At 39.9% G+C, this 22274-nt stretch overlaps 1 protein-coding gene and 1 pseudogene across 3 annotated transcripts in view; one reads left to right on the forward strand and one right to left on the reverse strand.

Annotated features, from left to right (window-relative positions):
• The window catches only part of TFCP2 (transcription factor CP2), a 49567-nt gene extending 27503 nt beyond the window's left edge, over window positions 1–22064 (reverse strand). For all 3 annotated transcript variants that reach the window (XM_090273173.1, XM_090273172.1, XM_090273171.1), the window contains exon 1: window positions 21545–22064. In XM_090273173.1, the coding sequence (XP_090129299.1) occupies window positions 21545–21666 (122 nt within the window). In that variant the 5' untranslated portion in view covers window positions 21667–22064. The remainder of the gene's footprint in view (window positions 1–21544) is intronic.
• Window positions 6085–6780, forward strand: LOC150011761 (ferritin heavy chain pseudogene; annotated as a pseudogene).
• Window positions 22065–22274: the final 210 nt, after the last annotated feature.

Genomic DNA, 22274 nt, shown 5'->3' on the forward strand with positions numbered 1-22274 from the left:
TATTGAGTACCTACTAGTGCCAGACACCATTCTAAGTACTAAAAAACACATACAATTTTTTAAAAAGATTTTATTTATTTATACAGAGGGGGAGGGAGAAAGACAGGGAGAGAAATATTAATGTGTGGTTGCCTCTCACATGCCCCCAACTGGGGACCTGGCCCGCAACTCAAGCATGTGCCCTGACTGGGAATCGAACCAGCAACCCATTGGTTCTCAGGCTGGCTCTCCATCTACTGAGCCATACCAGCCAGGGCAAAAACACATACAATTTAAAAAATAAATTTATTTTCCTTTTTCTCTCTTTTATATATTTTATTTTATTGTTTTTATCCTCAACCGAGGACATACTTATTGATTTTAGAGAGGGGAAAAGAGGGAGAGAGAGAGGGAAAAAACATCAATGTGAGAGAGACACATCAAACTGGGGACCGAACCCACAACCTAGCTATGTGCCTGGACCAGAATTAAACCTGCAACTTTTCAGTTTACAGGACAACACTCCAACCTTCTTGGTGACCAGAAGACTTTTTTTTCCGTTCCTTTAGTCTTCCATATTTCAACAGTAGTGAATAAATGGTACATATTTTTAGTTCTTACTAATTTTTTAACACAAAGTTTATGACACCATCTATCTGCCATTCTGTACTCACTTCTCCCTAACCAACTTATATTTACTAAATTCTTTTTCACTTAAGGCTAACTTACAGCTAAATAGTTGCTAGACAGTTCCTACCTAACTGTAACAGGACAAATGGTGAAATGGAGCTTGGAAGAAAAAAGAAAATAAATAAATCTAGACAATCCAAATATAGCCTTAAGTTTTATATACCAGAAAAATTGCATGAGATTTCATAACTAGGTTGTAAATGTTTCTTTGGTAGCTAATCTCCAAAGACGGCCCTGATGATCATCAATCTCCTGATATCCACACCTTTAGGTGGCCCTCCTTCCACACTGAATCTGGTGAATCTGGGCTGGTAAACTGCTTTTAACAAAGACAATGTGAAGGAAATAGCAGTGTGCCAGGTCTGGCCCAGAAACTAATCTTTAAGGACTGTAAGCTTGCACATTATGTTTGGGGAACCCTGACCTACCAGGTAAGAAGTCTGGCTGCCCTGCTGGAGAGACCACGTGGAGTGGCAACACAGAAAGAGAGAGACAGACAGATACAAGTTAGGTATGTAGGTAAGTAGACAGACAGGAAGTAGGTCGGTAGATAGATATCGCTCCAGCCATCCCAGTGTCCCACAGAACCCAGCATAGTACATGTGAGTGAGCCATCTTGAATGTTCCACATGAGGCAAATCTGCACAATTGATCCATGGATTCATGAAAAGTCATAAATTATTGTTTCAAGTCACTACATTTTAGGGGTGGTTTGTTAATTTATAAAATAGAGGAACAGGTCCCTGTTCCAACGTTTCTAAAGAATTCTTTGCAACCAAACTTAATAGTGGTGAATATGTAAAGGAAGATATTAACTCCCTCACACAAAGGAAAAAACAAACAGGTACATTCTTAAAGCCACAGTATGGTACTTAAGGGAAAAGTAAACAACAAAGCATAGAACTGCTTTACTTATAGTAACTCTTAAAACAGTAATTGGCCCTGGCTGGTGTGGCTAAGTGGATTGAGCGGCGGCCTCTGGTCCAAAGGGTGGCCAGGTTGATTCCCAGTCAGGGCACATGACTGGGTTGTGGGCCAGGTCCCCAGTTGGGGGTGCAAAAGGCAACCACACACTGATATTTCTATCCTCTTTGCAAAAAAGCACCCCCCCACCAAAAAGGACAAAAAAAGAAAAAAGAAAAACAGCAACTGAAGCTACAAAAACTACATTGCCAATAATGCATACTTATTTTCATTCTTCAGGTATAGAAGTAGTAGTAAAGTATTTGAGCAATGTGGCTGGATTCAAGGAATAACCAACTGTGTAAAAAACAAACAAAAATATGTATAAGAGGACAAAGACGTGCATAATGATCAGTCTGACTCATTAAGACGAAATCTCTTTTCCACCACCTTCTCAAATTCTAGTCCTATGGCTTTTAAACTTCTTTGAATATCATTCACAATTTTATATTAAGGCCCAGGACATACATACATATGTGTGTCTACAGAACTGAAATAAGTTTCAAAAACAATACTTACTAATTTTGGTATTTTCTATTTGACTTTTTAAAAATGTTGACCACAACCTGCAGTCTGAAATATACTATTCTAGTTTTTCCCTTAGAATTGGGCAATAAATTTAATTGAGTTTATTTACAGCTCCTCTATCAGTATTTAAAAAACTAACATAATAAAAGACAAGTCTTCCACATTAGACTGCAACTCAGCTACTTAAGAACCAGGATATTGTCTACTTTAATACTCAGAGACTCACACAGAGAGTAAACACAGATGGGACTGTACAGAAAAGTGATTCTTCCTCCAACTCATCCTATTAGGTCCCTTTGACTCTCTCATTTATAAACTCATATAGTACAGAACTCTCCACTGCAAAGCAACAACGCAGCTAAACCTAAAAGACAACATATTCATACCAAAGTCTGTCGTAAAAACTGCAATCTAAATCTTGCTTTTTAAGTCAGCAAATACTTGGAAATAAAATAGCTTTCAAGTCATCTGCTGTACCTATAGATTGCTTTACTAAATTAAAGAAGTCGGGTCTGTATGGAAGGTATGTAAATACCAGTGATTCTCAGCTGTGGCTGCGTAAGAATCACCAGGGGAGGTTCTAAATATCCCTTCCAGGCCATATCCCATGCCAATTAAATCAGAACTGGGAGGAAGAGGTTGGTGAGCTTAATTAGAGTGCTGTGTCTTAATAAGCCAAGGTAATGGGTTTGATCTCTATGTCATCTCCAATGACCACTTTTCTATACCAAGACCTGATTTTACAGAGGTCCTCAGTCAGCCACCTTGAAACATTACTAATTAGGGCAGAGGAGTTTGTTCCATCACCACCACTGGGGGAAAACTGAGCTTGCCACTGAATCAGTAAACCCTCCTAAACCTTTTTATTTTTCCATTTATTTAGCAAATAGTTTTTGACGACCTATGATATTCCAGGCCCTTTTTAGGTAGCAGGATATAGCAATAAACAAGTTGTAGTTAAGGTCCCTTTACAAAGCATAGTACCATTGTCATCTAAATTTCTAACTCTGCAAAGCAACAAATTATACTATTCTACAAACACCTATTGTTTCCCTATATTCCAGTTCATTGTCCTTACAGTATTACTAATACTGAAGGAAGCATAAATGAATTATTTAAAAATATACAATAAAAATGATGTAACTCAAAAGGGCTTATTATGTTTCTAGCAGGTATTTTATTCCACTCGGCTCTGAGGAGGTTAACTCTACTTCCCTCCAGCTTCCAGCCTGGAACACAGAACACAGACTGTTGCATATTAAGTCAAAACACAAGTGAGCAGTAGATAAAAAACACTGTATTTGGATTTTATACTGATGCTGCCCCTGACAGAGATACTGGTCATCTAATACTCTCTCCTTAGGAATACTGTTTCTGGAACTTTTCTCCAGATCTCAATCTGGGCTTAATATTCTTTAAGTACTTTAAGAAGGTGCTTTTAGGTATAAACCATTCTATTTCTTCAGCACAGTTACGAGAAATCAGAGGTTTGAATAGTTGTCATCATATACCTCTCATACTTACCAAAAAAATAAAAAAAGAAAAGAAACTGATTTCTCCCCCCAACCGTCTTTCATCAACTCCCTCATTTCTGCTATTTGCCAATTCACTAATTTACTTCTCTAAGCATATATAAGTTTTTTAAAATTTCCTTTAGCTAAGAAAGTTACTAAAAACTTCTAATTTCAAATCTGTCTGAATGTCTTACTTGTTTTGGAAGTGGAAAAGTACCTGACCAATGTCATACTTCCAGAGAGCTTGTAAGATAGTAAATGTTTAATCAAAGACTTCTGAATCAGCAAAGCCCTACCTCAGGAGATATGCCAGATATAGGCCTGCTTTCTCAGTTTTTCCCCCTTGCACTACAGGATTAGCTCTTAGCAGCCTAAAAATCTCATTAAAACACTGCTAATTGAAAACATCACCTGTGGCATCATTAGTTCCAGGCTCTTTTATTAAATTTCTGAAATTACTGACTCGTCCCATTAACGGCAAGGTGATGAATGGAAACCTGCAACAATATTCATGAGTTATATATTTTGGAAATCTGACAGTTTTGATATAGAAAGTAAAACTCCTGCCCAGGCTGGTGTGGCTCAGTGAATTGATCATTGTTTGATTCCCGAGATCAGGGCACATGTCTGGGTTGCGGGCCAGGTCCACAGTTGGGGGCGGATGAGGGGCAATCAATCAGTGTTTCTCTCTCTCTCTCATTCTCCCTCCTTGCCCCTTTCTCTAAAAATAAATAAATAAAATACTAAAAAAAGAGAAAGAGAGAGACTTCCAGCCAAGATGGAGGCACAGGTAGAAAGGCCGTGCTTCCCTCCACAACCATAAGAAGGAATACAACTACCTCAAACCTAAAAACAACCAAAAGTGAACTGCATGGAAGTCCAACAAAGATATAAAGAAGCAAACTCATCCAGACAAATAGGAGGGGTGGAGCCGGGGCAGAGAGGATGTGGTGTGGTAGCAAGGCAGTGGCAGTGGCAGTGGCAGTGGCTGAGGCAGGGAGCAGAAAGCGCAGTCAGGAGGGACACCTGGGGAGCAATCCCAGCCCCAGACCAAACCACACAGCTCACTGATTGAGCACCGGGGAAAATAAAGTCTCATTGCTTCTGACTGTGAAAACCAGTGGGGGCTGGGGCGGTAGAAGAGACTGCTAGTTTCTCAGCAGAGCCCACTTGCTTAAAGGGCCCCCACAATACTAGAACATCTGCAGATCCACCCACTCTGGGAACCATGGCCAGGGCAACAGCTAGAGAGGTGCCAGTCCCATACAGGAAGCAGGAGAATTGCCCAGAAAAGAGGTGAGTGCTGAGCAAGTGGAATTGTTCCCTCTCAGACCCCTGCCCCCCATATAGCGCCACAGTGTAGTGAAACGGGTCACCCTGCACAGATTAATACCTAAGGCTCTGCTTGTTACAACCTAACAGGTGCAACAGCTCTACCTAAGACACAGAGGCAAACAAAGGAGCCTGTCAAGTTGAGGAAACAGAGAAGTATGGCCTAAAAGAGGGAGCACTAAGAGACTAGGAGATAGCCAACCTAATAGATGTAGAATTCAAAACACTGGTGATAAGGATACTCACAGATTTGACAGATGCTTCCGTATGGCACACGCATAAGGGAAGAAGTGAAGCCTATGCTAAATGAAACAAAGTAAAATCCATACAAAACCAATGGCATTGGGAAGGAAGCTGGGGTTCAAAGCAACGATTTGGAACATATGGAAGAAATAAAGAGTCAACCAGTACAAAATGAAGAAACAAGAATTGAAAAAAAACGAGGAGAGTCTTAGGAACCTCTAGGACTTTAAATGTACCAACATTTGAATCATATGGATGCCAGAAGAAGAGGAAGAGCAAGAAATTGAAAACATATGTGAGGCCCTGGCTGCTGTGGCTCAGTGGATTGAGCGTCGGCCTACGAACCAAGTGTCGCTGGTTCAATTCCCTGTCAGGGCACATGACTAGGTTGCATGCCAGGTCCCCAGTTAAGAGGCGCGTGAGAGGCAACTGCACATTGATGTTTCTCTCCCTCTTTCTCCTTTCCCCTCTCTCTAAAAACAGGTAAATAAAATAACAAAATAAAAATAAAGTAATCTTGTTTAAAAGAAAACATATGTGAAAAAATGAAGGAAAACTTGCCTAATTTGGTGAAGGAAACAGACATACAAGTCTATACAAGCACAGAGTCCCAAACAAGTTAGACCCAAGGAGGACCACATCAAGACACATCATAATTAAAATGCCAAAGGTTTCAGTCTTAGTGGAGAGTCGCCATGGTTTCCTGCTTCAACAGTACTTGAACGGAACCTGGCGCTCGACCCTCATCCCAGCCAGCCACCCAGATCCATCCTTCTGCCACCTCCTCATAGCAGCCTCTGACCGCCTGAAGGTTACCGCTCCAGCACTGCGAAGCCACTTGTCCTCAGCGCCCATCATGACGTCCATGTCCACCTCGCAGGTGCACTATAACTACCACCAGGATTTGGAGGCCGCCATCAACCGCCAGATCAACCTGGAGCCCTATGCTTCCTATGTCTACCTGTCCATGTCTTACTACTTTGACCGCGACAATGTGACTTGGAAGAACTTTGCCAAATATTTTCTTCACCAATCTCATGAGGCGAGGGAAAATGCTGAGAAACTCATGAAGCTGCAGAACCAACGAGGTGGCCAAATCTTCCTTCAGGATATCAAGAAACCAGACCATGATGATTGGGAGAATGGACTGAATGCAATGGAGTGTGCATTACACTTGGAAAAAAGTGTGAATCAGTCACTACTGGACTTGCACAAACTGGCCACTGAAAAGAATGACCCTCATTTGTGTGACTTCATTGAGACTCACTACCTGGATGAACAGGTGAAATACATCAAAGAATTGGGCGACCACGTAACCAACTTGTGCAGGTTGGGGGCCCCTGAATCTGGCATGAAACAGTATCTCTTTGACAAGCACACTATGGGAGACAATGGAGAGCTAAGCCTTAGGCTGACTTCCCACAGCCACGGGAGTGACTTCCCTGGTCATCAAAGCAGTACCTGCATGTTGGAGTTACCTTTACCTTTTCTATACCTTGTACCAAATCATCCACTTATGTCCTTCAAATAAAGTAATTTGGTACCCTAAATAAATAAATAAATAAATAAATTAAATAAATTAATTAAATAAAATGTCAAAGGTTAAAGATAAAGAGAGAATCTTAAAAGCAGCTAAAGAAGAGAAGAGTTACCTACAAATGGGTTCCTATAAGACTATATAAGACTATCAAAAGAAACTTTGATTTCTCAAAAGAAACTTTGCAAGCAAGAAATATTCAAAGTGATGAAAAGCAAGAACCTACAACCAAGATTACTCTATCCAGCAAAACTATCATTTAGAATGAAAGAGCAGATAAGTGCTTCCAAGACAAGGTTAAAGCTAAAGGAGTTCATCATCACCAAACCATTATTATATGAAATGTTAAAGGGCCTTATTTAAGAAAAAGAAGATCAAAACTATGAACATTAAAATGACAACAAACTCACAACTATCAACAACAGAATCTAAAAAATAAAAACAAAAACAAACTAAGCAAACAATCAGAACAGGAACAGAAACATAGGTGTGGGGATCATTTTCAGGGTTATCAGCTGGGAGGGGGAAGGTGGAAAATGGGGAAATGGTTCAGGGATTAAGAAGCATAATTGGTAAAAACAAAACAGACAGGGGGATGTTAAGAATAGTATAGGAAAGGGTGAAGCCAAAGAATTTATATTCACGACCCATGGACATGAACTAAGGGGGGGTGAGATTGCTGGAGGGAAGGGGGCTACTGGATGGAGGAAGCAAAGGGAAAAATAAATTGGAACAACTGTTAACAGCATAATTAATAAAATATACTTAAAAAAAAAATCTCATTTCAGTCTTCAAAGATCTGGTATCTATTATCATTGTATGACCTAACTGGGAGAACAACGGTTTTTGTTCTCCTGTGAATAATGGAAATCACACTTAGCCCCTTATAGTGGTAAGCCTCAAAGCCTTTTTCAGGTCCAAAATGTCTGCCAGTTGCTGCGGCTGCTTTTTTTTTTTTTTTCATTCTCCTTTCACTGGTAAGAAGTATCACTCACCACCTTTGGGGTTCTTTTGCTTTGCCCGTGCCATTCCATCCCCGCTACCAAACCTAGTTTCAAAGCCATATAATTCCCTAGTCCCCAATTCTTCCCTGCACTCAAAGGCAAGTACAGACATTCAACTGATAATGACTTCTGGGGAAATCCTAAAAGTACCAGGACACTAGTCCTATGAAATGATAAAAGGCTTCAGGTATCCCTTCTCCCTTTATGCACACAGTGGCAGGGCTTATGAAAATTCTCCTCCTTCTCTTCCTTCAGACCATACCTCTGATGAAGGTTCCAAGACGTCCTCAAGTAGACCTGATGATGTAATCAAAGCAGAACTGTTATCTGCTCCATTTCTTTTATAGAGAATCAATTTACATTTCTAAGAATATGCAAAGCAGAAGATACCCAGTTCCCTTCCCTTAGCTAAGCATCTACCCTTCTTAGGAATAACGAACTTTTATCATTATCCTCCAATTTGCAGCCAGAGCAACCTTTAAACATGTAAATCTAAAATATCACTCCTCAGTTTACAATGCTTCAGTGGCTCCTCAGTGAAATCAGGATAGTTAGTTCTTAACCAGGCCCAGCGTACCTGTACAGTCTCATCTCTCATTATACTTTCCACCTCTCCTTTCCCTTTTTAAAAGTTCGAGCAGAGGAACTGAAGCACTTTTTCCTCGCTCTCCTCTACTCCATCTCCTCTCAACTATTACCCCCGAAAGAGTAATAACAACTGCAGAGGCCCTGAGATGGCCGTGTGCACAGCACCTGAGGAGCTGTAAGGCCGGTGCGGCTGGGTGAGAGCAAGCCAGGAGGAGTAGACACAGACAACATGGTCCGAGGCAATCCAGGGGATCAGTGCCAGCCCTGAGGCTTTTATTCAAAGTGAGATGCAAAATCATTGGAGTGTTTCCAGGAGGAAGGTAACATGATCTGTTATCATATATAATTTGTCATATAATTTATCACTCAAACAGGGACACTTTGATGAGGAAAGGAGGATGCTACTATTAGTTAACTCAGGGCAGTAGCATCAACAAGACCTTAATTTTAAAAGGCTTCTGCATGGAGCCAGCTAGAAGGGATTCCTCTGGCCAAATCTGTAACAATTTGATCAAAATATATAGTGATAAAAAAAGATTATTACCTATTGCACAAAGTAATCTATGAGGCTACATTGATAAAAATAAATAAATAAGGGAAAGCTCTTTGAAAGCCAACTAATAAATGTAGAAATAAATATATAATTAGAAAATCATCACTTAGCAACCATCATAAAGATAACTGATTAGGGTAAGAATAATAAGTGCTAAAACTGGTGGGTGAAAGTTTGAAAACAGGATATTTACATAAGTCTCAAAATATCTCCCAAGACAGTTACTTATTATAAAAGGCAAAATAATAAGCTTATAATGGAGAAAATTGGCATACACCACCTTAATTAAATGGTCAAAGTTAACATTGCCAGTAAAGGGAACATTCAATAGCATTTGCATCCTAATGATACAGAGAGAACTCAGCATCACTTCCTAGTATTAGTACCCAAAGTGCATAACTTAAATCTAATCATGAGGAAACAACAGACAAACCCAAATTGAGGGATATTCTACAAAATAACTGGCCTGTACACATCAATTGTCAATGTCATAAAAATACAAAGACAGAACTGTTTGCAATTAAAGGCAACAGAAGAGATATGGCAATTGAAACAACACATAATCTTGGGTATTCTTCTGCTATAAAGAACATTATTGGAACAATGGGCAAAATCTGAATAAGATCCATAGTTTATAGTATTGTGTTAATGTTAAGTTCCTGACTTTATGTAAGAGAACTTGTTTTTAAAAAAATACACAATGAACGAAGTAACGTCAGGCAGCCCGGTGCACAGCAACTCAGGACCTGAAGTAGCTTAATTTTGGGGGGGTGGGGGGCTGCACGTTGGTGTCAGCCAGACCCCGAATCTGAATCTACCTTTAACGCCCACAGCTACCTGCTGGGTGATCTTGGACAAGTGACTTGTCTTTATCTGGTTGCACGACACATGTTACAGAGATAACCCTGGTGAAGATTGCTGGGTGGCAAAAATTGCATTCTGGTGAGTGAGGACTCGAATCATGACGGTGATGGACCCCACCCACCTCAGGGCATGGACGCCTCCACCTTCCTTGGTAGTGTCTAGTACTGAAAAAGCTAAAGCCATGAGCATGGTGCTGTCCCTGTGCTTGAGAATAAGACATGCTATGGATAAGCTGTTTCCACATATGAATGATCTACAGAGTTGGGAGAGGCAGTATGGGACGAAGGAAGCTGAAGGACAAGTTTCTGCGGGAAAGACTGGCTGACTGTCCAGAACAGTTAGATTCAGGCCAGAACAGAGGCTAAATAACACTAAATCGTAAGACCACCCCTGGTTTACAGCCTTTGCGCCCCCCCCCCCACCCCTTATCTGGGATGGTCCTCTCTCTATCCTGCCCTGCAGTGTGAAGGACTGCCTCTTAATGTAAAAAAAAAAAAAAAAAAAATACACAATGAAGTATTTGGTGTTAAGGGGCATCACAACTGCAACTTACTTTTAAACAGTTCAAAAAATAATAATTCTAGGTGTTTGGAGTAAGAGGGAGAAAGAAAAGCAAATACAATAAAATGTTAACTTTGAAGAATAGGGCCTAAAGTATTCACAATTCTTTGCACTACTTTTTCAAATCTTCTGCAAGTCTAATTTACTTATTTTTAATGAACAAAATATATACATATTTACAAAGGTTTCTGTGTAGAGAATATACTGGGGGGGCTGGTAAGTGCAGAGTTGGAAGTAGGTTTGGATCAATTAAAAGGCTATGATAGATTAAGAACAGAGGTCATAGAAGACAGCAAAGTAGGAATTGGTTCAACCACCAAAACAACTATTGAGCTGGCAAGAAATGCCTGAAGCAACTATTTGGAACTCTGGGATCTAGCTGAACACTTTCCGACTCCAAGAGAGTGCTTGGTGAAGAAAGAGGCTGGTAAATTTTAGTAAATATTGTTTGGTATAGCATCTATCATCCTCCAGCTCCCAGACCCATGCTGTTACAGAACCCCATCCTATGCTGTTCTGGAACAGCTGTGGGGTCCGACTGCCTGCTGCCAAGAAGCTTGACTCCCAATACAAAAGTTTGTTGGAAAAGGAAAGGGGGTTTATTTAAAAGTTGTACAGATTCAAAATAACAGCAGGTTTCTCCATTATGTCCCACTCCCTTTAAAACACCCCAAAACTCTTAGTACTGCCTCCCCCTGCCAAACCAGGCCAGTTTCAGAATACAGCAGTCAGAGGTACCTTCTTTCTGAAAAGCAGAAGTCCATGGCTTAGTATTCCCAGTCCCAGTTGAGCATTTCAAGCATCTCCCATTAATCCAAGCTTGGTTAGGCAGGTCCCCACAATTCCAGCCTCATCAGCCTTGCTGCCTTGTTCTCCAGGCAGGATTCCTAGTAGGTCTCCTCTTTCTTACTCCAGATCTCACGGCAGACTCTCTCCACACCACATGGCTTTCCTCTTACAAACCAAAGCTTCTAGCTGACTCCACTCTACCCACTTTCAGACTGTGGCTTCTCTCACTCCTCGAGGCTCTCCCTAATTTTAAATGCTGACAACACCCCCAGCACCATATTCATTGTTATGAAAAGTACCTTAAGCCTATCATCCACCCATTCACCTGGGGGCAGCATAGCTTCCCTTCAGGAAAGGCTTGGCTATCACCTTGTCATGGTTATGAAAAGTATCCTAAGACTATCACCGCCATTTTACCCTGGGCTGTAGCACAGCTATTATCTAGCCATTAGCTTGCCATAGATATGCAAAGTACCTCAAAAGCTGTATTATCTCCTTTCCTCATCCCCCAAACCGTGAGCTGTGGGGACTTTAGGGACCCCTCCCTGGCTCTGTTACAACGGCAGGCAGTTGCTGAGAAACAGGTACAGAAGCTGGCCATTGTTTCAACCACCATAGCTGAAGTGTCCTTCCTAGCTGAGTCAGACAAGGGGATTTAAAAAAACAGAACACCCTCCATCCACCCTGTTCTTATTGGAGCCAGACATTTAAGGAAATCTCTGTCAAGTCACTGGCTGACCATGGAGGTTACAGAAGAGATTTCATTGATTACATACACCAAGAAAAACTCTTTGCAAGAATAGTTTCGGAAAGTCACTAAACAAATGAAAGACTGCAGCTTTCACCAAGTAACAATAGTGATCTCTTGGGAGCGAGTATAATCTGATTTCTAGAGTTACCACATTACAATACTCAAAATGTACAGTTCTCTAAAAATAAATTTAAAAAAAATTATAAAGCATACAAAGACACAGGAAATTATGGCATGTTCTCAGGGGAAGAAGATTGACAGAAACCACCCCTGACCACCCCACATACTAGACTTACTATACTAAGACTTTAAATTAACTGTGTTTAATATGCTCAAAGAACTGAAGGAAACTATGGACAAATAACTAAAGGAAATCAGGACGACAATGTATGGTTAAGTAGGGAATAGCAATAAAACAACAGAAATTATAAAAAGGAACCAGGTAGAGGTTCTGGACAAAAAGTACAATAGCTGGAGTTAAAAATTTACTAAAAGGGTTCAACTTCAGATTTTGATCAGGCAAAAGAAAGAATCGGTGAATTTGAAGACAAGACAATTGATATTACTTAGGCTAAGAAGGAGAAAGAAAAACTAATTAAAAAAAAAACCAACCCAGCCTGGTTAATGTGGCTCACTGGGTTGAACGTAGGCCTCCAAACCAAAATGTCGCAGGTTCGATTCCTGGTCAGGGCACACGCCTGGGTTGAAGGCCCATCCTGGTTGGGAGTGTGCAGGAGGCAACTGATCGATGTTTTCTTGGGAAAAAAAAAATTGAACACGAAAGAAGACAGTATTAGAGAAATTAAGGAAGAAAAAAAAGATGTGATGTATAGAAAACAAATAGTGCAATGATAGAAATAACTCCTTCATCATCAGTAATCCCTTTTAAGTACAAATGGACTAATCACCAATTAAAGACACACTGGCAGAAAAGGTTTTTTTTTTTTAAAAAAAGGCCAGCCATGTGCTGTTTACAAAAGACTCTTCATACACAACACAAAAATAGGGTAAAAACAAAAGGATGAAAGCCAAAAGAGAGCTGACATGACTATACATATATCAGACAAAATAGAACATAAGTCAAAAATTGTTATGAGACACAAATAAGGACATTTTCTATTTAAAAGGGCCAACTTACCAAGAAGATGCAAACATATACAGAACACTCTACCCAACAACAGCAACATATGTTTTATTCTCAAGTACACATAATACATTCTCCAGGAATGACCACGTTAGGCTATAAACCAATCCTCAATAAGTTTAAAAATATCAAAATCATAACAATTATCTTCTCTGAGCACAACAGAATGAAGCTAGAAATCAATCAAAAATGGAAAACAAAAAAATTTGCAAATACAGTGGTACCTCAGTACTTAATTCCTTCCGGAACTCATGATGAGTGCCAAAACCAATGAGTACCAAACTGTTTGTGAGCTACTGGGAGACTGATGCATTGACACTGTTTCATTGTGAGAGAGGGATGCTGAGTGGCAAGCAAGCACCAAGTGCTAAAACATTGTTTTTTTCTCATCAAAATGCGACAAGTACAGGGTTTGATGAATTCTGAACTCAATGAATCCCAAGGTATGACCGTATATGGAAATTAAACAACACACTCTTAAACAAGCAATGGATGAAAGAAGAAATCATTAGGTAAATTCAAAAATACTCTGAGATAAGTTAAAATAAAATTATAGAAAAACACAAAACTTATAGGGTACAGTGAAAGTAGTACTCGAGGAAGTTTATAGCTGTAAATGCCAGCATAAAAGGACCTCATATCAAATAATCTAACATTATATTTTAAGAAACTAGAAAAAAAGATCAAACTAAACCCAAAACCAACAGAAGGAAATAAAGATGAGCAGAGAAACATGAAATAGAAAATTAAAAAAAAATTGTAAAGAATCAACAAAACCAAGTCAATTCTTTTGAAAGTGACAAAATTAACAAACTTATAGCTAGACTGTCCAGTAAAAAAAGAAAGAGACACACACAAAAAAATCAGAAATGAAAGTTGGCTATTACTACCAACCTTATAGAAATGAAAGGATCATAAGAAGACTATGAACAATTTATACACCCCAAAATTAGATAATTTAGTTAAAAGAAACAAATTTTTAGAAACACAAGGTACCAAAACTGACTAAAGAATTTAAATATTTCAATAAATCATTCATAATACTGAATCAGCAACCAAAAACCTCTCAACAAAGAAAAATTCTAGGACCAGATGCCTTCATTGGAGAATTCTACCAAATATTTAAAGAATTGACACCAATCTTAAACTTCCAAAAAAGAGAAGAGAAGGGAACACTTCCTCACTTTCTATTAAACCAGTATTATTCTGAAACCAAAGTCAGGTGGAGAGATCACAAGAAAAGAAGACTGCAGACCAAGTCCCTTGTGAATAAGGACACAAAGATCCTCAATAAAATATTAGCAAACTGAATCTGATAGTACATTAAAATGATTATAAACTATGACCAAGTAGAATTTATCCCAGGAATGCAAGGGTAGTTCAATACAAGGAAATCACTCGATGTACAACCTTATATACCCATCTCAACACACACAGAAAAGACACTACAAAATTCAACACCCTTTCAAATAAAAAAAGTCAGCCCTGGCTGGGGTGGCTCAGTGGATTGCGTGCCAGCCTGCGAACCAAAAGGTCGCTGGTTCAATTCCCAGTCAGGGCACATGCTTGAATTGCAGGCCAGGTCTCCAGTTGGGAGTGAGCGAAAGGCAACCAATCCACGTATCTCTTGCACATCGATGTCTCTCTCCCTCTTTCTCCCTCCCTTCCCCTCTCTCTAAAAATAAGTAAAATCTTTAAAAAAAATCAAAATAGGATTCCAACACTGCATCTCCACTCTTTTGGTAATCCAGTAAAGCCTACCGTTTGGGGGTATCCAGTCCAACATTAGTGGTGCCTGATCCCAAACTGTTTTGCAAGTGTAGTGGGTGTCAACAGGAGGTCGAGGCAATTGGAATGCACCAGAAGTGACTGGAAGAGTCATTCCTTTGGAAGCACTGGAACACAACTTTATTTTGCCCGATTAGACCCCCTCCCTCATAGGTCTGGCCCACCACCCTGCCCCTTGGAGTTCCTCAAATCGAGCTGCAGTTTCCTTCGTCCAGTAGTTATTTCACTGAACACATATTTGAATACTTAGAACAAAAAGAAAAATACTATATCTTATATACCGAGCGCCCTCCAGTGTGCACCAGGCCCAGGGACAGCGCTATGGCTACAACAGTGAGCAGACTTGTTCCTGCCTTCCAGGAGCAGCATCCCAGGGAGGGGAGACAAGCTTTAACAACGACTTAAATACAGACATGGTGAACCACACAAATGGGACACGCGGGCATCTGAAGGTAAGAGGAGACTGGCCTGTTCTGAAGCCCACGGAAAATGAGGGTGGAACAAAGCTCTGGGACCCAAGGGAGGGTGGGTGGGTGGGTGGGAGGCCATTGGAGGAAAGGAATAGTCTTCGGGGTGATGAGCCTTGAGAGAAGGGCTGGAGGGTACCAGGTGGGATTGAAGAAGCAGTGGCCTCAGCGGAAAATGCATGTGCCAAGGGCAAGAAGAATGAATTTGGCCTGTAGGACACAGATTTGCCAAGGGTGGGCACTGTCTCAGGGGTCCCCAAGGCTATTTCATAAAACCCTTTTTCATAATATTAAGATGTTATTTGCCTTTTTCACTTTCATCTCAAAAATGTACTGTGGAGTTTTCCAGAAGTTACATGATGTATATTTACATAAATCACCCTCACAGCTAAAGGAATGTGCTTGTGTATTCTGTTTAAACTTCTGTTTTAAGTTTTAGTATGATAAATGTCTATAACCCACATAAAAAATTAAAATAAAATAAAATTTTAAAAAACTGAACAAGGGACTTGAACAGACACTTCTCCAAAGAAGATACAGAAGTTGTACAAATGGCCAACAAGCCCATGAAATGATGTTCAACATAATGGCCATTAGGAAACACAAAACAAAACCACAATGAAATACTAGTTCACACTCACTAAAATGGCTTTAATTTAAACAAACAAACCATGACCTGTGTGGCTCAGCTGGTTGGGTGTTGTTCTGCAAAGTGAAAGGTCTCAGGTTCAATTCCCAGTCGAGACACATGCCTGGGTTGTGGGTTGGGTCCCCTGTCGGGTGCATAGGAGAGGCAACAAACCAATGTTTCTCTCCCCCTCTTCCTCCCTCCCTAGCCCTCACTCTAAAAATAAATAAATAAAATATTTAAACATTTTTGTGAAAAAGATAAAGAAATGTTGGTGAGGATGTGGAGAAACAGAAACTCTTGTACATTGCTGGTGGGAATGTAGTGGTTCAAGTGCTGTGTAAACAGCTTGGCAGTTCTTGAAAAAATTAAGCATATACTACACACCTATTAGAATGGCCAAAATCTGGAACACTGACAACATCAAATGCTAACAAGGATGTGAAGCAACAGGAACTCTCACTCATCGCTGATGGGAAGCAAAATGATACCACCACTTTGAAGGAGAGTTTAGTGGTTTCTTACAAAACTAAATATACTCTTACTATATAACCCAGCAATAACACTCATTAGTATTTACCAGCTTTATTCATAACTGCCAAAACTTGGAAGAAACTAAGATGTCTTTCAGTAGGTGAATGAATAAATAAATCCTTCCAGGCAATGAATTATTCACCACTAAAAAGAAATGAGCTATTGAGCCATAAAAAAGACATGGAGGAATGTTAAATGCATATTACTAAGTGAAGGAAAAGTCTACATATTGTATGATTCCAATTATATGACACTCTGGAAAAGACAAAACTATGGAGACAGTAAAAAGATCAAAAGTTGTCAGCCCTGGCTGGTGTGGCTCAGTTGGTTGGAGCATTGTCCTGTACACCAAAAGGCTGGGAGTTCAATCCTCGGTCAGGGCACATACCTAGGTTGAGGGTTTAATCCCCCATCAGGGTGTGTATGGGAGATAACTAATTAATGTTTCTCTCTCTCTCCATTCCTTCCTCTCTATCTAAAATCAATAAACATATATTTTTATAAAGATGAATAGCTGCAGGTGATGGAAGTGGGGAAATGAATAAGCAGAACATAAGAGGATTTTTAGGGCAGTGAAAATACTCTATATTGACATGATGGATACATGTCATTATAAATTTGTATAAAACCACAGAATGTACAACATCAAGATTGAAGAGTGAACCCTGAGGTAAACTATGGACTTTGAGTGATTATGATGTGTCAATGTGGGTTCATCAATGTAGGTACAGTGTACCACTCTGGTGGGGGATGTAGATAACAGGGGAGGCTTTACATATATGGAGGCAGGAGGTATATGAGAAATTTCTGTACCTTCCTCTGTTGCTACGAACCTGAAACTACTCTAAAAAATGACCTTTAAGTTACAAAAAGAAAAAGGTAATCACAGAATCACAATATGACCCATCAATTCCAATTCTAAGTATATACCCAAGAGAAATGAAAACATGTCTAGTACAGCATAGTGACTATAGTTACTAATACTGTATTGCATATTTGAATGTTGCGAAGAGTAAACCTTAAAAGTTCTTGTAACCATGTATAGTGATGGATGGTGACTGGACTTACTGTGGTGATCATTTCACAAAATATACAAATATCGAATCATTATGTTGTATACCTGTAATACAATATTATATGTCAATTATACCTCAATAAAAAGAAAAAAAATGTTTACATAGAAACTTGTAAATGAGTGTTTTATAAACATTTTGTTGTCATTTTCTTCATTTACACAATGCTATGTTACCATTATTCATAAAAGTCAAAAGGTAGAAACAACCTAAATGCCCAATAGATGAATGGAAAAACAAACTATGATATGTACATACAATGGCATATTACTCAGCCATAAAAAAGAACGAAGTACTTTAGTATTAATACATGGTGCAATATAAACAAACCCTGAAAATTTATACTAAATGACAGAAGCCAGACACACAATGTCACACATCATATGATTCCATTAATGAAATAGCCAGAACAGAAAAATTCATAGACATAATGCATATTAATTGTTACTAGGGAGAGACGGGAGGGGGAAATGAGAAGCAACTGTTTAACAGGTAGAGGGTTTTCACTGGGGGTGATAAAAAGCTTTGAAACTAGAGCTGGTGGTTAAACAACACTGTGAACATATTAAATACCATTGAACTCTTCACTTTAAAATGATTACTTTTATGTATGTGAATTCCACCTCAACTAAAAAAGTAAAATTTTAAAACAAAACACAAAATTTAATCTTTTATGAGTTCTATTGAAATACAATTCATGTATCATACAATTCACCCAAAGTGCACAATTCAACTGTCTTTAGGTAGTCATAGAGTTGTGCAACTATCAGAACCTTTTTATCAACAACTTCAGAACCTTTTTATCACCTCTCCCAAATAATGGTACCCATTAGCAGTCACTCCCATCCCCGCCTCTCTCACACATCTATCTACTTCCTGTCTCTACAGATCCACCTATTCACAGAAATGGAATCATGTTATGTGGTCTTTTGTGACTGGCTTCTTTCACTCAGCATATTTTCAGGGAATCTGAAAATAACTATAAAGTGTATGCCATGTATTAAAATGTAAGAAAAAAAGGGAGGAGAATACTAAAGGACTACTTATGAAAAGAACATTACTGAATACAATGTCAGATCAAGAATCAAAAAGAGGAATCCAGTTAAGATGAATCTTTATAAAATATTAATCAACAATTTGAAACAAAATCATTAAAGTAAGCAAACTAGGGTAAAACAAATACATTAGGGAGAGAATTTTACAAAACAAATTGCTTGTCAAAGAGAACATTTTCCTAATGAAGGTGTAGAAAATGCAATCACAAGGTCTAAGTAAAAGGAGAAACAGGAAGAGCAAAAATATCATTACCTTGGGCGGAAGGGAGGCAAAAAAAAAAAAAAATATATATATATATATATATATATATATATCATTACCTCCATCTATAAAAACTCCTTTAGTCAGTGTTTCTCAAAATGTGGTTCCTGGACTACCTGCATCAAAATCATCTAGGAACTTATTTTTTAAAAAATCAGATTTCTGGTCTGTGTCCCAGACAATCACCAAAGATGAGACCCGGGAAACTATATATTTAATAAGTATTCCAGATGAATACTAATAAGTCGTCGGCAGCCGTCCGTCTCGAGAGACAATGGTGTAGCTTCTTAAGAGTCTATCTGCACCGCCGAGAATGGCTGTGCAGTCCGACTCGGGAGTGACACGGTATCTGTCTCCTCCCATGTTGAATCGACATCTTGCGATGACGCTGGAGTGTCCTCTCCAGTGAAGCTGAAGCTACAGAGCCTGGGCAGGGTGATATGGAGGGTCTGCTGTTGCCCATGCAGCAGACCCCCCCTCTCTTCGCAGCTGAAGGATCCAAGGGAAAGACGGAGTCAATACAGCTTGGCTTCAGGTGCGCCGCAGGAGTTGCCGGTGTTGACTACAACGTCAAACCGCCTTAGGGACTCCGGCTCCGAATTTTCTGTCGGGGTTTACTCCCTTAGCCTTTCCCCTGAAGAGGTATGCCGCAAGGCAGCGGAGGTTTTTTGGAATCAGAGTTTTCCTTCTCTGATGTGCCCTGACTGGAAGATCGAACCAGCGACACTTAGCTCGCAGGCCGACGCTCAATCCACTGAGCCAAACCAGCCAGGGACAATACTAATAAGTATTCTAATGAATACTAAAGTCTGAGAACTAATGTCTAATTAACACAAATGAATGCAAATGATCCAAGACAGCGACAAGAGCAAAATGCATAAAAAAGGTGAAAAAAGCAAAATAAGTAAAAATTTGGCACACTGTTCTTTTGAGAAAACATAAAATGATGCTTGAAAACTGGTGGATTTGATGTAAGAGAATTCCAAATGTGTAAATATACAAGCCATTCTTGCTAATACCTGTGAAGACTACTCAGGATATGACATAGAAAGTACTCATCAACGTAAGGTCATATAATAGAGAGGGTACATAGTGGATGCACAAGTGTTTGTACACAATGTTAACTATTTTTTATAACAACTACAGTTATGATTAGGATCTCCATTCTAAACTTTAATAGCCTAGACAAAAAACGAACTTTTGCCGTGATAATCTTTACATGAACAGTAGCATAAATTGTCAAATATTATGTCAGATACCAACACGTAAGGTCAGGATCCAGACATTTACTTTCAGACCAAGTTAATCTCTCTTTTTATTGTCAGACTTATGTAAACAAGGACAGGGAAAACTACAGAGTTCAATTTCTCAAGACTAAGAGCATTGCATGACAACTCAAATTTCCTTGAAAAATCACAAAAATATGTATACACAGCCTTTATTATTCTAACTGTAAGCAAAGATTCCTGAAGGTGAAGTGTTTATTAAGTTCTAACTCATAATTTTACTTCAGTAAGCAAAGTCCATTTTAGTTTCATAGGGATAAAAGAAATTTACATTACACAATTCCTAAAGGATCTCACTATCAGAATGCAAAACTGTCCAGTCACCCCATAAAATGCATCTTTCCCCTATAAACCCCTAAACCCAATTAAAGTGTTATATTTTAGTGTCTTCAGGAGAGGGTTGGGGGGCTGGGTAAAAAAAGTGAAGGGATTAAGAAAAAAATCCCATAAACAGACAACACTGTGGTGTTTACCAGAGGAAAAGGGGGGTGGGGGGAGGCAGAAGAGAGTAAAGGAGGGATAAATGGTGATGGAAGGAGACTTGACTTGGGGTGGTGAACATGTAATATACAGATGATGTATTACAGATTTGTACACCTGAAACTTATATAATTTTATTAACCAATGTAACCCCAATAAATTCAATTAAAAAAATCTCTTTTGACTTATTTAGATTAAACCTTATAATACATTTGGAAACCTAATTATATTCTAACTCTAAGATGCATATGTTTCAACATTACCAGACATGATTCTTACATCTTATAAATGAAACAAACCATATTGGGGGAATGAAGTAGCTAATGCATGCAAATAGATTACATGGAAAAATAATGATGCTTTCGAAAGGTACTTTAATTTATTATCAACATTCGGCTTGATACAGAAGGTCTAGAAGCATCTAAAACCTCTCTTTGATACTTTTTCATTTCACAGTTATGTTTCAAAAGTCTGTAAAATTAAGCAAAGCCTTAAAGTTAAAAGGAGGCTAAGATACAGATGTGTGGACTTCTTCACCAAAGTCTCACATTTCCTTCCAACAAGCAGTCAACCAATATTCACCATTAAGACCCAGCTTCCAACTCCCCTACTCCCTATGTGGCCAGTTCAACCTACACACACTATCAGTCTCCAAGTCTCTCAAAATGGCACAACGGCCTCTCAACATTTATTTGGCTGCTATCAAGAGCCATTCTTCCTTCTCCTACTGACCCTGCAGACTTGACACTGTCTACAATCTCTTGTTGCATTTCTTCCACAATACTCAATTCAAAGCAACAAAAGAAACAAGTTCCTTTTTCCTAACGGCAGACAGCTTTAATTCTATACACCAATCCTACCACCACCGCCCCTATTCTCTATCCTGCTTTTGTTATTCAGAAGGTGCAGGGTCTGGGAAGATCTCACTCACCTCATGCTATATGCACCAGCACCCAGTTCCTGGCCGATCCCGGACAGACTAGCATCAAAGTCCTGCACCAGCCCGGATTCAATCACTTCATCGGCCAGAGGCAGCTTCAGAGCCCAAGCCATTCTGGCTCCTTCCTTGCCCCAGGAGACACTGTTTCTTGCACAAATGTGAGCACTGTGATTCTACCCACCGAGGGCAAGGGCTGTAGGAAACTCCAAACCAAGGATCTTCCACACAGTTCCCACCAGCTACCCCCAAGCCCTGCCCGCACTAATCTCCCGTAACCTCGGCTCCTTGTTCTGGACTGCCCCGACTTCTAAAATCCCTCCCACCCAGCTCCCTGGAGCCTCGTGAGGGCCCTTTTACTTAATTATTCCAGACTGCTCAGAGGTGGCCCGGACTCCCACACTCACTCCCACCTTCTGGACTCTCCCCTTCTGCTAGTGGTGGTCACTCGCTGCTTTCCAACTGACCAGCAGCAGCGGCCCACAGCTTACGAGGGACTCCCAGGTCGCTTTCCACCTTTTCCTCCCGCCCACCCCCCCAACTGCTAGGATTCCCCCTCCCTCCCGGGACCGGTTCTCCCGTTTCCCTCCAGGCCTTGTTTCCGGTCAGCCCGAAGATCACTTCCGGCCAGCCCCACGGCTCTTAGAACCAAGTCCAGGTTTCCGCCCAGCCCACTTCCTGACCTCTGAAGCCCCACCCCACCCACAGCCTCGAAACATGGGAG

Source organism: Furipterus horrens, unplaced genomic scaffold (genome assembly GCF_987537825.1).
Source record: "Furipterus horrens unplaced genomic scaffold, mFurHor1.1.pri manual_scaffold_4, whole genome shotgun sequence".
Lineage (NCBI taxonomy): Eukaryota > Metazoa > Chordata > Mammalia > Chiroptera > Furipteridae > Furipterus > Furipterus horrens.